The sequence below is a fragment of the Bufo bufo genome, chromosome 1 (genome assembly GCF_905171765.1).
Source record: "Bufo bufo chromosome 1, aBufBuf1.1, whole genome shotgun sequence".
NCBI classification, from domain to species: domain Eukaryota; kingdom Metazoa; phylum Chordata; class Amphibia; order Anura; family Bufonidae; genus Bufo; species Bufo bufo.
This window is the reverse complement of record NC_053389.1, coordinates 232,287,980-232,305,065: the sequence shown is the minus strand read 5'-3', so window position 1 is coordinate 232,305,065 and position 17,086 is coordinate 232,287,980. Positions and strand designations below refer to the sequence as shown.

The following is a 17,086-nucleotide window of genomic DNA, read 5'->3' as shown; positions in this document are numbered from 1 at the left end:
TATCTAAAGGATTATGAATACTATAATACTTACCCATGTACAAGGATAGAACTATTATAATACTGCTCCCTATGTACAAGAATATAGTACTATACTGCCCCTTGTGTATAACAATATATCTACCTGTATATATCTGTAATACTTCCCCATATACAAGAAAACTATTAAAATAGATCTCATTATATTCAAGAAAATACATATTTTAATTCTGCCCCCTATGTGCAGCACATGGAATAACTTTTGTTTAAAGGATCCAAATAAGAAAACAGACACACAGTGACATTATTGCTTGCTAGTAGAGATGAGCGAATTTCTTATTTTGAAATTCGTTCACACTTCGTTTGTTGGTAAAAGGTGAATTGAATTATGGATTCCGTTTCCACGGACCATAACGCCATTCTATGACGGAATGCATAACGGAATGCCTTTAGAGGCATTCCGTTATTCATTTAGTCATAGTAAAAGTCTATGGGCTGCAAAACGGATCCGTCCTGTTTCCGTTATAGTCCACATCACTTCCGTGCCTCGAGATTCTTGCTTGAGCTGGCTGGGATTTATAACTATATACTATAATACTGTCTGCTATGTACAAGAACATAATTATTATAATCCTGCCTCATATGTGCAAAAATATAACTACTATAATACTGCCTCCTATGTACAATAATATAACTACTATAATACCGTTGTTATATACAAGAATGCAACTATTGTAATGCTGTCCCTATGTACAAGAATATAACTACTATAATACTGCTTCCTATGTGCAAGAATATAACTACTATAATACTGGCCCTATGTACAAGAATATAACTACTTTAATACTGCCCCCTATGTGCAAGAATATAACTGCTATAATATTGCTCCTATGTACAAGAATAAACTACTATAATACTGCCTCCTATGTACAAGAATATAACTAATAGAATACTGCCTCCTATGCACAACAATATTACTACTGTAATAGTACTCATATGTACAAGAATGCAGCTACTATAATACTGCTTTCTACATACAAGAATATAACTACTATAATACTGCCTGCTATGTACAAGAACATAATTATTATAATTCTGCCTCCTATGTGCAAAAATATAACTACTACTAATATAATACTGTCCTTATGTTCAAGAATATAACTGCAATAATACTACTTCTATATACAAGAATGAGCTACTATAATACTGCCTCCTGTGTACAAGAATATAACTATTATAATGCTGCTCATATGTACAAAAATACAACTGCTATAATACTGCTTCCTATGTACAAAAATATATTTATAATACTGACTCAATGTACAAGAGTACAACTACTATAATACTGCCTCATATGTACAAGAATATAACTACTATAATACTGCCCATATTTACAAGAATATATGTTACTACTATAATACTGCCCCCTATGTACAAAAATATAACCACTATAATACTGACTCCTATTTACAAGAATATAACTATTATAATACTGCCTCCTGTGTACAAGAATATAACTACTATAATACTGCCTCCTGTGTACAAGAATATAACTACTATAATACTGCTCATATGTACAAGAATATAACTACTATAATACTGCCTCCTATGTTCAAGAATATAAGTACTATAATACTGCCCCTATATACAAGATTATAACTACTATAATACTGCTTCCTGTGTGCAGGAATATAACTACTATAATACTACCTCCTGTGTACAAGAATATAACTACTTTAATACTGCTCATATGTACAAGAATACAACTGCTATAATACTGCTTCCTTTGTACAAAATATAACTATAACACTGCCTCCTATGTTCAAAAATATAACTACTATAATACTGCCCCTATATACAAGATTATAACTACTATAATACTGCCTCCTGTGTGCAAGAATATAACTGCTATAATACTACCTCCTGTGTACAAGATTATAACTACTATAATACTGCCTCCTGTGTGCAAGAATATAACTACTATAATACTACCTCCTGTGTACAAGAATATAACTACTATAATACTGCTCATATGTACAAGAATAAGACTGCTATAATACTGCTTCATTTGTACACAAATATAACTACTATAATACTGCCCCCTATCTACAAGAATATAACCACTATAATACTGACTCCTTTGTACAAGAATATAACTACTATAATGCTGATCATATGTACAAGAATATAACTACTATAATACTGCTTCTATGTACAAGAATATAACTACTATAATACTGCCTCCTATGTACAAGAATATAACTACTATAATACTACCTCCTGTGTACAAGAATATAACTACTGTAATACTTCTGCTATGTACAAGAATATAACTACTATAATACTGTCTCCAATGTACAAGAATATAACTACTATAATACTGCCTCCTATGTACAAAAATATTGCTACTATTATACTGCCCCCTATGTACAAGAATATAACTACTATAAATTAATACTGCTTCCTATGTACAAAGATATTGCTACTATAATACTGCCCCCTATGTACAAGAATATAACTACTATAATATTACTTTACGTCTCCTTATCGATGATCTGTGCTAGGAGGATTTTTTCATGTCAGACAATTTGAAATTAAAAGTAAGTAAAGAAAGTTCAGATTGTCCACAACTGGGAAACGCTAACCCCACAATCCAGAGCTTATAACAGTGCAGGAGAGTTATGAGAAGATCAGCTCATATTGGTCACATACGGTATGGATGTAAATGTCTCTGGGGGTACTCCTTGCTATAGATATGTGACAAAGTAGTGATCATGGGGGTCAGGGAAGTTTCTACACTCATCCCATTGAATAAAGCTACTTTTTACTTCTTGCCAGCCTAAAGTGGCTGGTAAGAGGGTGCAGTTGATTTTCTTCCCAGCCTGAGGTGGCTGATAACAGAGAATAATAAATTGGATTCACCTATCTTAAAGTCTCTCGATGACCTGAAGTGGATGATAACAGGGAGCATTAGCTTATAGTCATCTGCATAGTAAATAGAGGGCGGAATGTCCCTTCAGGATAATCATGTAATAACCTGATGGCAATGGCTCTTTCATCTTGAATGGATCTTTCAAAGAAAATCTGGCTGAAACAATTTGCCGCCATTTATCTGCTCTGTCACTTTTCAGTCAAATTGCTCAGCTTTGCACCTTTTATTGTTAGAAACTCAAAAAATCTGCATGTTCAGACCTCATGCACATATGTATTGTGCAATCCGCAAAAAATACTGATGACGTCTGTATGCATTCTGTATTTTGCGGAACGGAACACCTGGCCCCTAATAGAACAGTGCTATACTTGTCCGTAATGCGGACAATAATAGGACATGTTCTATTTTTTTGCGGAACGGAAATACGGACATACGGAAACGGAATGCACACGGAGTAACTTCATTTTTTTTTGCGGACCCATTGAAATGAGTGGTTCCGTATACGGTCCGCAAAAAAACGGAACGGACACGAAAAGAAAATACGTTCGTGTGCATTGGGCCTCACAGTCTGCTTCAGGGTGTTTTTTACAGGAATAGTTAATAAAAAATGATGAGGGAGGGGTTCATCAGTAGCAAAGTAAAAAGATGGCGCAAATATGGCGGTTAATGTGCATTCTGTAGTCATAAATGTTGTAGAACGCAGAATAACAGCTGCTTTAGAGGGGCCTGCAGCAGAAATACCTTCTTTCACCAGTGGAATGGGGTATATGATCATGCACGGCGCCATTATTGTGGAATTTCAGTATAAACCTCACAAATGACCCTTATGATTCGTGATGTAGAGTAGTTCCAAAACCAAAACCATCCAGCGCCAGCCTGCTGAGTTAATAGATATACAGGCTTGTCTACAGAGCTGACAATCCACCACCATATATAACATGCAAAGAAATGTATACTTGAAGTCAAAAATGGGCAAAACCATACCAGAGGTTCCCAGCCCCACAGACAGGCTCCCATATTATGTGTTTGGGTGCCCCCTGTTTGTCATATATGCAGTTTACTGTAGGTACTGGGGCACCTCTAATCTGTGCCAGTCTAAATACCCATCCTCAGTATGAAAAGACTTGTTGGACAAGATAGGATTGGACAGACAGGATGGGGGAGATGGGGCTGTATTAGGATGTAAACGTACATGGTACCTCCCACTGTGCTATGAGATTTGGGACTAGGGGCCAGCAAATATTTTGATGCCACATTCCATACACTCAGGATAGCCCCAGTCACCACATAACCCCCCTCTCCATTTAAAGACTGACTTTAAAATATATTACATCACATGTACCCTCACTGGAAATAACTGTGCACCGGCAGGGAATGGGTTAAAGAGGGGAGGTATTTGAGTCTTGCAATATACATACCGACAGCATGTATGTACGATACATATTGTATGACCCTAAGCATTGCCCGCCCGTTCTGCATCCCACACCTGTTCCTTCTGGTCCAAAGTGTCCAGCAACAACCTCCCCTCCAAATGATCCAAAATTACCCGTGTGATCCTTACCGTGTCCCTCGGAGGTCTGAGGACCCTGACAAGCAGATAACAGCCAGGAGATGAGAGGAACCCTTACAGTGTTTGCCAGTCATGGACCCCCAACAAAAGGGCTTCAGATGGGGACGATGCCAAGAGCCCTCTGCTGCTTCAACCTTTCATCCTTGGGGAAGGGGGGGGGGGAGACAATAAACAAGAGGTTCAGAGAGGAGTGACGGCACTGGGGATGTGAGCGGAGTGGTGTCCCTCACAGTCTACCGGCAAGAAGAGAGCAGTCAGCTGAAGGCTCCGAAACAGCAAGGAAGCCCGGGAGAATGAGAGTGCAAGGAAGACGAAGGCGACGTAGGATGACAGGGACTCAATGCACTGAGCAGAGTAGGCAGGCAGCAAGCCACACACAAGCACACACACACGTGTAACCCCCCTTCATGGCACCCAGACATGGGCAACCTCCAGCACTCAGCCACAGCTGCCTATTATACGCTGCACTCATTCACCCACAAGGGAGAAGGAATCTCCAGTACACACATAGATGCATACATGTACACACAGAGATATAGAACTATATTCACACATACACTCACCTAACACATATGCAGCGATAAACACATGCACATGTAACCTCCGTAACCAGACACGGACAACCTAAAACACTTGTGTTATACATGTTATACACTGCAGTAGGCTACACTCACACGACGGCCGGGAAAAATGGCAAAATGGTCTATTTTTAATGGCCTTTTTTTTTTACTGTCTTCCTGAGGGATAGCTGTAAAAAAGGGGCCCCTTCAATTGTAGGTGGGATGTCGGTCCAGGAAAACAAAGTAGGACATGTCCTGTTTTTGGGCGGCCTTTATTCACAGGCTGTCAAAAAAAAACAAACGGCCATTTGAATAACACCCTAGACTACCATTGTTCACGTGACAGCCTATAAAAAAAAGTCCATCACACGTCCGTTTTTCAGTCGAGTGAATGTAGCCTGTGAACAACAAGAGAAATCTAAATTCAATCAATATTTGATGTGACCGCCCTTTGCCGTCAGAACAGCATCAGTTCTTCTAGGTAAACTTGTACACAGTTTTTGAAGGAACTCAGCGGGGAGGTTGTTCCAAGCATCTTGGAGAACTAACCACAGATGCACTCATATGTAGATGTACACATGCACATACGTACAAACACTCGTAACCCCTTGAGATGATATCCAGACACTGAGCCATAGCTGCATGTACAGTTCAACAATTCAATATATATATACATATTCACACCAAAACATATATATGTAATAATACACACGTAACTACTTTATATAGCTGCGAGGAATGGGAATCCTCGAACACAGAACCACCGCCATTAGACGTGAAAAACCACCTGCATCACAGTCTTCAAATGTATTGCCATCCAGAGGAGGATACCTGCGGCCACTGGAGAGGGCTTGGGTGGCCCTCCAAGGCATGGGCCCACCGGGTCTTTGGCCAATTCGCCCCTGGTGTTGGGTTTGTATGACAACACGTGTGTTAGAAGGATGGAGAGGCCAGATGTTGGGGAGATTTGGGGTGATATACACAGGAGAAGGCAACACACCTACAGCCATTATTGCATACAGTTCTGTTTATGACCTGGAATGCATGAGGCTGTGGAACAAATATAATGCTCACAATGTGACATGCCTATTAATATGTGCACGGCACAAGCCTATATGAAATAAGAAATATTCCACTTTGATGGCCATTTTGTTTCCTCTTTTTGGTGTCATGAGGAGGAGAAAGAGGGGTCAGTCTAATGTTATCTAGCGGGCTTGTAGAAATAGAGACCGTGACTGGCTGCAACTTCACTGTAACTTCCGGTCAGGAAATTAGGAAGACGGAGAATTTTGCTACACAAAGAGCTGAGTTTTGAGGCAAAGAGCTCTATAAAAGTCCCAAACTTAGACTCCAAAACTGACCCCTTTTCTCTGAGTTCTAGAGAAGACCTAGTGATGCCTAGGAATTATTGTATTTGTGCTGCTCCATGGAGATGGGTGCTGATATAGTAGTATGGGTGAAATAGTAGTGCCAACACTTTAACAAGACCCACATCCTCATCCAAGATCCCTCACCATTGTGCCAATCATACAGAATGTCACCTGCCAGGTCCTGCACTGCTCTCTGCTAGCACCCAATTATCAGCCACTCTCGTGGTGCCAGGCTCATGACTAGATGCTAATCCGATGATTGCAGTCCAGAGCAGGGGAGGGTCTCTTTCTGTCCTACACCTACTTTATGTTCTTCACCCCTATAAGTTTGACCTCCTGCTTCTTCGGCTCATCATTGTCTAAATTTTAATGGACAGATGACTTACCACCTTTTCAGAAACCTCTTGGGACTTTCACTTGCTATCTTTTCCCTCACTTGCTGTCTCTTCCCCCCTCACGTATACATTCTAATTTCCCTGTCTTGTTAAATCCTCCCCCATTTGCTGTCTCTTTCCTCTCTTGCTGTATCTCTCCTCACTTGCAGTCTCTTCCTCCCTCAGACTGCTGTATATCCCTCACTTGCTTTTTCCTCTTTGCCCGTCTCTTGTCTTCTCCCTCCCTCACTGTCTCTTTCCTCTTTTCCTGTCTCTTGTCTCCTCCCTCCCTCACTGTCTCTTTCGTCTTTTCCCTCATTTACCATCTCTGTCCCCACTTGCTGTCACTTTCCTCACTTGCTGTCTCTTTCTCCATCAGTATATATCTCTCCAGCTATTTTGGTTTTTCTGTATTTGCCCCCCTCCTCCACCACTACATCCCCTTTTGTTGTCTTCCTTGCACCATACTTTGCTCTTCTGCGGGCTCCAGTGCCCTTCATTATGTGGGTGTCTTCGCTGTTCTTGTCTTTTGTTTGCTGTTGTTTTCGGGGGTCCGATCAAGATATTACTGTCTTGCCGTTGTTGCCTCCCTGTAATTAATGTTGTCAGCTGAAATCGCCCATTTGTGGAGCACAATGGCATTCACCGCCCACCTTAAACCTCCAGTGTGAAGCCAGCAAGTCCCAAACCATAAACCATGATGTCAAGTGCCCAGACTAGGAGCATCAAGAGGAGCGCAGCAGGTGACCGGCCTGTGGAGGACAGTGACCAGTAGGCAACCAGCCTCAATCTGTAACAGGTGGCACTGACTATGGTCCTGAAATAATTCCCAGCAACTGGACCATAGCATCTGTGTGGCAGAGCTGAGAATATTATACAAAGATCACGCTAGAATACCCTCACTAACAGCATCATGCTGCTGCCCCAAGATCAGCATATGCCTCTCCTGAAATACTATGTGCTGCTGGGTGCACTGATCCTTCCAGAATGTAACTCTGTCTCTGTGTACTCCCCCAAGATCAGAAAACCATCTCCTGAAACACTCTTGTTCTCTTTTGGGACTCTGCTCTTTCTACCATATAACGTTTAGTCTGTGTCCTCTTACCAGATCAGCATATTATCTCCTGAAATGCTCTGTGCACCTGTTGGGCCTTTCCTCTTCTACTTTTACTCCATGTTCTCCCAGAAGATCAACCCTCTGAAATACACTTTGCTTCTGAGAACTTTGCTCCTTCCACTAAGTAGCTGTAGTTGTCTGGGACTTCCCTCACAGTGCTGCTAGGGCCCTGCTCCTTTGGCTATGCAACATTGATCTGTGATCCCAAACAAGGTCAGCACCCACCTTTCCTGAAATACTTTGTGCTGCTGTGGGACCATGCTCCTTCTACTGTATCCTATGTTTCCCAACAAGATCTTGTGTTTCTGTGGGAATTCTTGCCCATTCATCCAGAAGAGCATTTTTGAGGCCAGACACTGATTGGATGAGAGGGCCTGGCTCGCAAACTCTGTTCTAGTTCATCCCAAAGGTGTTTGATGGGGTTGAGTTTGGGGGACCATGCAGGTCAGTCTTTATATTCTTAGCTTACAGGGTATTTGTGGGCATCACTGTTGGAGTACCTTCTCCGTAGGTACTGATTTATACACAAAAGGCACAGGGTTGTGGCAACATACAGAAGAGGTTTGTGTCTGTATGCATGCAGGTGTGTGTCTGGGTGAACTGACGATGTAGCTACATAACTCCAGAATGGCTAACAACTTCTTGTCCACAGCAACATTACAAAGTAACGTATACTGATAGTCTGAGGAGGAAAATTCTCAGTAAATCATGGCTGAGCTGTAGCAAATCTACAGACTGCATTCTGCCCTGCATTCACCATTGATGTCACCACTGATCTCTGGTGAATGGATAGGCTGCATTCCTAGTGATCTCACCGCTGCTTTCTAGTGAATGGATAGGCTGCATTCTCAGTGATGTCACCGCGGCTCTCTAGTGAATGGATAGGCTGCATTCTCAGTGATGTCACCGCGGCTCTCTAGTGAATGGATAGGCTGCATTCTCGGTGATGTCACCACTGATCTCTAGTGAATGGATAGGCTGCATTCTCAGTGATGTCACCACTGATCTCTACTGAATGGATAGGCTGTGTTCTCACTCATGTCATTGCTGCTGTAGTGAATGGATAGGCTGCATTCTCAGTGATGTCACAACTTATCTCTAGTTAATGCATAGGCAGCATTCTCAATGATGTCACCACTGATCTCTACTGAATGAATAGGCTGCATTATCAGTGATTTCACTACTGATCGTTAGTGAATGGATAGGCTGTGTTCTCAGTGATGTCACTGCTGCTCTAGTGAATGGATAGGCTGCATTCTCAGTGATGTCACAACTAAACTCTAGTAAATTGATAAACTGTATTCTCTGTGATTTCACCTCTGATCTCTAGTGAATGGATAGGCTGCATTCTCAGTGATGTCACAGCTGATCTCTAGTGAATGAATAGGCTGAATTCTCATTGATGTCACCACTGATCTCTAGTGAATGGATAGGCTGCATCCTCTGTGATGTCACCACTCATCTCTAGTGAATGGATAGGCTGCATTCTCAGTGATGGCACTGCATATCTCTAGTGAATGGATAGGTTGCATTCTCAGTGATGTCACTGCTGATCTTTAGGGAATGGATAGACTGCATTCTCAGTGATGTCACAAGTTATCTCTAGTGAATGGATAGACTGAATTCTTAGTGATTTCACCACTGATCTTCAGTGAATGGATATCCTGCATTCTCAGTGATGTCACCACAGATCTCCAGTGAATGGATAGGCTGCATTCTCAGTGATGTCACAAGTTATCTCTAGTGAATGGATAGGCTGCATTCTTAGTGATGTCACCACTGATCTCTTGTGGATGCATAGGCTGCATTCTCAATGATTTCACTACTCATCTTTAGTGAATGGATAGGCTGTGTTCTCAGTGATGTCACCACTGATCTCTAGTGAATGGATAGGCTGCATTCTCAGTGATGTCACCACTGATCTCTAGTGAATGGATAGGCTGCATTCTCAGTGATGGCACTGCATATCTCTAGTGAATGGATAGGCTGCATTCTCAGTGATGGCACTGCATATTTCTAGTGAATGGATAGGCTGCATTCTCAGTGATGGCACTGCTGATCTCTAGTGAATGGATAGATTGCATTCTCAGTGATGTCATCGCTGAGCTCTAGTGAATGGATATACTTCATTCTCTGTGATGTCACCACTGATCTTCAGTGAATGGATATACTTCATTCTCTGTGATGTCACCACTGATCTCTAGTGAATGCATAGGCTGCATTCTCAGTGATGTCACTGCTGATCTCTAGTGAATGGATAGACTGCATTCTCAGTGATGTCACCACTGATCTTCAGTGAATGGATATCCTGCATCCTCAGTGATGTCACCACAGATCTCTAGTGAATGGATAGGCTGCATTCTTAGTGATGTCACCACTGATCTCTTCTGAATGCATAGGCTGCATTCTCAGTGATGTCACTGCTGATCTCTGGTGAATGAATAGGCTGCATTCTCCGTGATGTCACCACTGCTCTTTAGTTAATGGATAGGCTGCATTCTCAGTGATGTCACTGCTGATCTCTAGGAATGGATAGGTTGCATTCTAAGTGATGTCATAAGCTATCTTTAGTAAATACATAGGCTGCATTCTCAGTGATATCACCACTGCTATTTAGTTAATGGATAGGCTGCATTCTCTGTGGTGTCACCACTGCTGTTTAGTTAATGGATAGGCTGCATTTTCAGTGATGTCACCGCGGATCTCTGCTGAATGAATATGCTACATTCTCTGTGATGTCACCACTGCTGTTTAGTTAATGAATAGACTGCATTGTCAGTGATGTCACCACTGCTCTTTAGTTAATGGATAGGCTGCATTCCCAATGATATCACAGCTTATCTTTAGTAAATGGATAAACATCATTCTTAGTGATAGATTGTTCAGTTTCATAATAATTATAAAGAACTTCTTTATAAAGATTCAGAGCTCAGTTTAAAATTTCTGTTGAAGAGCCTAGTGGTCACATGCACGACTTATGAATTCCCCTCCGCTGGTTATATATGGGATGTGACATGGTTTTAAAGTTCCTATATTTGTGCCTTAATGACGCAGAGGAAAACTTCACGTTACCACTGCTGGGAGAGTGAGAGGTGGCAACAAGGGAAGGTGAGAACTTTAGGTGGGAAGTCACTAGGAAGGGGGATATTCTTAGTTCAGTCATCTGATGATTTAACCCTGTCTCCTGTGGTCAGTATTGGGGTTCCCTCTGATGCTTTATTAATTCTTCTTCTGAGGTTAGAAAAGAATGATAAAAGTAATAGATTACTGGCCCCAAGCTGTGGCCCTCCTATAGCTCCCAGCATATCTTCTCTGCAAAATCAGTGGTCAAACAGAAAAAGCTGAGCCTTGCCCTGACCTTGTTTTATATCATGTCTTATCCTTCAGTTTCATCCAGAGCTGCATTCACAATTCTGCTGGATGCCACTGTGCACTCCTAAAGGGAATCCAGATACTGTATGTGAAGTCCTGTAAAAGGATACCAGCAGGGGGCAGCACAGAGATGAGATGTCTTGTATCTTGATAGCGAAGATGGTACCAGTAGTGGGAGGCAGAGATGCCGTATCTTATTAATTCTGAGAACTAACAGCATACCAGCAGGGGCCTAGAGGTGAATGAAAGAAGTGATGCCCTTTTTATGGAAATCTAGGTGGGTGATGCCAGTAGTAGGCAGCAGTGGCCATGCCATTTCCTGTATCCAGAGAGTTAACCAACAGAGGGCAGCCAAGAAATGTAATGTCCTATCTCCTGAGAGCCTACAGGAATGTATCAGCAGGGGGAGCAGAGAGAGATGGGTCCTGTATCCTGCGAGCCATAAGGAAGACAGTAGGGGGCAGCAGGTTCTGCAGCTATAAGTTTCTACAGCCTGCCAGCTTACAGAAAACCAGCTGGTTGTGACTCAAGTGAAAGACATGATAGCACAAGGTATAGTACTGCAGATCTGTACAGAAGCATAGACTGTACACCCCATCCTTAATGGTGCAGGTTACACATTTTGGTGGCACAGTTTGCAGCCCCCTGGCTGGCATGTGTCTGGCTGTACCCACTGTATTCTGCATTTTTGTTAATGACTTTGTGCAGTGTGTGGAGGTCGAGCAGATAATGAAGTGGCTGATGGCACTCCCTCATGTGTGGCAGGCTTGGAAATTACAAGTCCTGGCACCTCATTGTTTACATAAAATTGATGCTTTGTCACGAGCGGAGAAGGACAAAGTGACAAGGTGAAGAACTAGCACCCCCTAGGGGTTATCCTCTGTATGTAGTCATCATCTTCTCTAATGTTTACAGCTATTGGGGTCCAGATGAAACTGTCTGTGTTGCGGGATATCTTCTGGAAGGTGGCACTGCAGGTAAGTGGCAGTAAAATGATACCAGAGACATCTCCTTGAACAACCTGTTGAACAAAAGGGCGCTATAATATATATATATATATATATATATATATATATAGATGAAGAAAGACACTGCGGCACATCCGTTTAGTGAAAAAAGTGTGACCCTTTATTCACCCATGCGACGTTTCGGTCCGCTTGCTGGGACCATTTTCAAGAAAATGGTCCCAGCAAGCGGACCGAAACGTTGCATGGGTGAATAAAGGGTCACACTTTTTTCACTAAACGGATGTGCCGCAGTGTCTTTCTTCATCTACATTATACACCTCGGTAGGGTGTTCTCACTGCTGGCACCCTAACATCTTATACTGAGGAGTGCTGCCTTGAACTTCCATTTCTATATATATATATATATATATATATATATACTCTGCACCAGGAGTACTCCATTGCTTTCACTGAATGACCTTTAAAATGCCCAGTCACAGGGCGGGAATATAGTTGGCCTTCTATGCCCATCCTCTCTGTGCTCACATGATGCTCATGTTCAGCACAGAATCCTAAGACACAGATTATCAGTGGTCTCCAACCTCTGGATACCCAACTACAACTCTCAGTAAGCCCCGACCAGGAATTGTAGTTTAACAGATTGACGCTACTCCAATAAAAATAGAGATTCCAGAGTCGTCCTTGTCTATCACATTGTAAAAAATTATAACTCTATCTGAGGAAGCTGGATGACAAAAGCTCGGCATGACAGCTGTGATATGAGTTTGAACCCAGCTTTGCTGAAAGGGGAATATACCTAGATTTATACCAGATTTATAGGCATTATAGGGAATATTTATCAAAACTGGTGTAAAGGAAAACTAGTTTAGTTGCCCATAAAAAACAATCAGCTTGATCCTTTCATTTTCCAAAGGATCTCCGATAGGTGCTATGGGCAACTAAGCCAGTTTTCCTTTACACCCGTTTTGATAAATCTCCTCCTGTGTGCCTTGTATTACATACTGTTGTCACTTTACACTTATGACCATTTTCTTTTTATCTTCCCCTGGTGGTCTCATCGCTTCCAGCCCAACGACACTGACGTAAGTTTTTTCTACAGAATTGGGAACTATAGAGTTACTAGTTGTGGTCAGGGTCATGATGGCCTCCTGATGTCCAGTAGAAGACCCCTTCCTGTAGCAGACTTCATCCTCTGGGAATCTTTATTGGGCTTGGGTCACAGCTTATGGAGCATTTAAAGGGGCATGTAATTGTTTTGTACAGTGTGACTAATGCTTGTGTATTCACCTGTAATACAATCTGTATCTTCTGTAGTGCAGTACTGTGGATGGCATGTGTCCATTGAGCTGTGAGGACGAGGTACGTATGGGTCATTGATGAATCAGTGATCCATCAAAAGGAAAGCTGGGATATGTGTGCCGTCTGGCCATCTACACTGTGCCCGCTCTGTGAAATGAGGAAATTCTGCTTCTCTCTTTCAGAGGCTGAACTGTTACCTGATTGACAGTAATGGCTTCATTGTGCTGTCCAAGGACCTAGAGCAGGTAAGTGGAGGATGGGAGGAGACGGAGTAGGAACAGCAGCTGAAGTGGAGGGTTTCAAGTTGGGTGCCACCACTGAGAAATTGCAGATACAAGGGTGGGATAAAGTGTTTTTTCATGGGTTTTGTAGGTTTATGGTGTGGTCCAACTTGGTGCAATTGTTGAGGGGACACTATAGGTGCTGGCTTCTAGGTCTAGACGTTAGGGCCCAAAATCAGAAAAAAATAGCAATGGGTAAGAGGTGGATAGGTGGAGCTATATGGAACTTGTACCATGGGTCCTCTGGGAGGGATAATATGTTAGATATTGAGATGACAGAGAAATAATGTTGGGAGTTGCCTGGATAGGATGGTGTTTAGTATTTTGTCCAAGTTGGTGGATTATTGGAAATTCCAGAGAACCACCATGTGCAGCATGGACAGCAGCTAGAGGCCCTGGGAGTGACTCAGTAAGGTCCTGGTTGTCACAGGTATCTGGAGCCATGCTGACTGCAGTGCATTCCATGGCTGCTGGAGGGTGCGTTGAGGAGGAACTATAGAGCAAACACAATGATCAAGGTGGTCCCACAGATGCTCATTTGGGTTTGTCTGGGGAATTAGGGGACCAGGGTAGTACTTGGAAGTCTTGGTTATGCTCTTCCAACCAATGTCAAACATTTTTAGCTGTGTGACATGTTGCATTGTCTTGCTGGAAGATCCCACCCGCCCCAGGGAAGACAATCAGCATGTCCAAATTGGTTAAGAGTGCCTTCCATATGGATGAGTGGGCCCAGAGAAGGACACAAAAACATTCCCCAGACCATAACGTGCCATCACCAGCTTGTGTTCTTCCAGCAGTGATTGCGGGGTGTTTGTTCTCTAATGTTTCTCGCCTGACACGCCAACGTCCATCCGTTCCATGAAGTAGAAAATGTTGAACTCATTGAAGAAGGCAACCATTTGTCAATCAGCGGAGGTCCAATTTTGATACTGCTGCGAAACTGAAGACTTTTCTGCGGATGCAAGTTTGTTAGCAGAGGTGCAGTGACTAGAGATGAGCGAATTCCCGCTTATGAAAATCGTTTACACTTCGTTTGGTGGTAAAAGGTGAATTGTGTTATGGATTCCGTTACCACGGACCATAACGCAATTCTATGACTTAATGTCATAATAAAAGTCTATGTGCTGCAAAACGGATCTGTCCCGTTTCCGTTATGCAGGAGAGGACTCCCCTGCATAACGGAAACAGGATGGATTTGTTTTGCAGCCCATAGTAACATAGTACATAAGGCCGAAAAAAGACATTTGTCCATCCAGTTCGGCCTGTTATCCTGCAAGTTGATCCAGAAGAAGGCAAAAAAAACCTGTGAGGTAGAAGCCAATTTGCCCCACTTTAGGGGAATAAAAAATTCCTTCCCGACTCCAATCAGGCAATCAGAATAACTCCCTGGATCAACGACCCCTCTCTAGTAGCTATAGCCTGTAATATTATTATGCTCCAGAAATACATCCAGGCCCCTCTTGAATTCCTTTATTGTACTCATCATCACCACCTCCTCAGGCAGAGAGTTCCATAGTCTCACTGCTCTTACCGTAAAGAATCCTTTTCTATGTTTGTGTACAAACCTTCTTTCCTCCAGACGCAGAGGATGTCCCCTCGTGACAGTCACAGTCACAGTCCTGGGGATAAATAGATGATGGGATAGATCTCTGTACTGACCCCTGATATATTTATACATAGTAATTAGATCTCCCCTCAGTCGTCTTTTTTCTAAAGTGAATTACCCTAATTTTGATAATCTTTCAGGGTACTGTAGTTGCCCCATTCCAGTTATTACTGTAGTTGCCCTCCTCTGGACCCTCTCCAGCTCTGCTATGTCTGCCTTGTTTACAGGAGCCCAGAACTGTACACAGTACTCCATGTGTGGTCTGACTAGCGATTTGTAAAGTGGTAGGACTATGTTCTTATTACGGGCATCTATGCCCCTTTTGATGCAACCCATTATCTTATTGGCCTTGGCAGCAGCTGCCTGACACTGGTTTTTGCAGCTTAGTTTGCTGTTTATTAAAATTCCTAGATCCTTTTCCATGTCAGTGTTACCGAGTGTTTTACCATTTGGTATGTACGGTTGACTTGCATTATTCCTTCCCATGTGCATAAGTTTACATTTGTCAGTGTTAAACCTCATCTGCCACTTATCTGCCCAAGACTCCAATCTATCCAGATACCTCTGTAGCAGTATACTGTCCTCTTCAGTGTTAATTACTTTCCACAGTTTAGTGTCATCTGCGCAAATTGATACTTTACAATGCAAGCCTTCTACAAGATCATTATTAAATATATTGAAGAGAATAGGGCCCAATACTGACCCCTAAGGTACTCCGCTAGTGACAGTGACCCAATCTGAGTGTGTACCATTAATAACCACCCTCTGTTTTCTATCATTGAGCCAGTTACTTACCCACATACAGACGTTTTCTCCCAGCCAGTAGACTTCTATTATGACGGAATGAATAACGGAATATCTCTAAAGGCATTCCGTTATGCATTCCATCATAGAATTGCGTTATGGTCCGTGGTAACAGAATCCATAACACAATTCACCTTTTACCACCAAACGAAGTGTGAACGAATTTCAAAATATGAAATTCGCTCATCTCTAGCAGTGACCATCCGTTTGCTTCAGAGCCCCATACACAGTAGAGCTTGCTGAACTCTGACAAATTGTCCCTTTTGCCCATGACAGCAATGAGGGATATGTGTGCAGACAGCCTCTCTAACCCTTTATATACCTCCCAAGCCAGCTCACCACACATGACTTCCTTCATGAGCTACACGCTGCCGACATCAAAAGTAGGAAGTAGTCATAATAATGGGACTCAACCGTGTGTGTTACATCTGTATGTAAGCTTTTGTAATTGAAGGAGAACAAGGATGGAGACATCAAGTACACCCTCGCCACTTGCCCCCACTCATCATGTACACTCACAGTGAGAGGGTTAAGTACATTTAAAAGGACTCTATGATAATGAGCTCTGGGTTCCCCAACCTGCCATTAAAATCCCATTATATGAGTACAGCCGTGACACATGCCTGTCCACAGGTATATACAGACACACCAACAATTATATGGCTAGATAGCACACAATGTAATTATAACATAACAAAATAATCTCTGCCCAGGATGTCACTGTCTCTTGGGCATCCAGCTTGTCCAAGGTCATGATGAGCAGATGAGCCAAGCGGAGGACATAGTATTTCTACTCAAAGATAAACCATTTCTATGATTCCCTTTGATCTTGTCACCATAACTACAGACAGTATG

At 42.4% G+C, this 17,086-nt stretch overlaps 1 protein-coding gene across 4 annotated transcripts in view; it reads left to right on the top strand.

The window, feature by feature from the left end:
- Nucleotides 1-17,086, top strand: part of CACNA2D4 (calcium voltage-gated channel auxiliary subunit alpha2delta 4) — a 256,717-nt gene that overhangs the window by 226,909 nt on the left and 12,722 nt on the right. For 2 of the 4 annotated variants that reach the window (XM_040436624.1, XM_040436608.1), the window contains exons 27-30: nt 12,189-12,250; nt 13,309-13,323; nt 13,556-13,600; nt 13,723-13,785. In XM_040436624.1, coding sequence (XP_040292558.1) covers nt 12,189-12,250; nt 13,309-13,323; nt 13,556-13,600; nt 13,723-13,785 — 185 coding nt within the window. The remainder of the gene's footprint in view (nt 1-12,188; nt 12,251-13,308; nt 13,324-13,555; nt 13,601-13,722; nt 13,786-17,086) is intronic. The other 2 variants (XM_040436631.1, XM_040436615.1) reach the window with 1 other exon arrangement.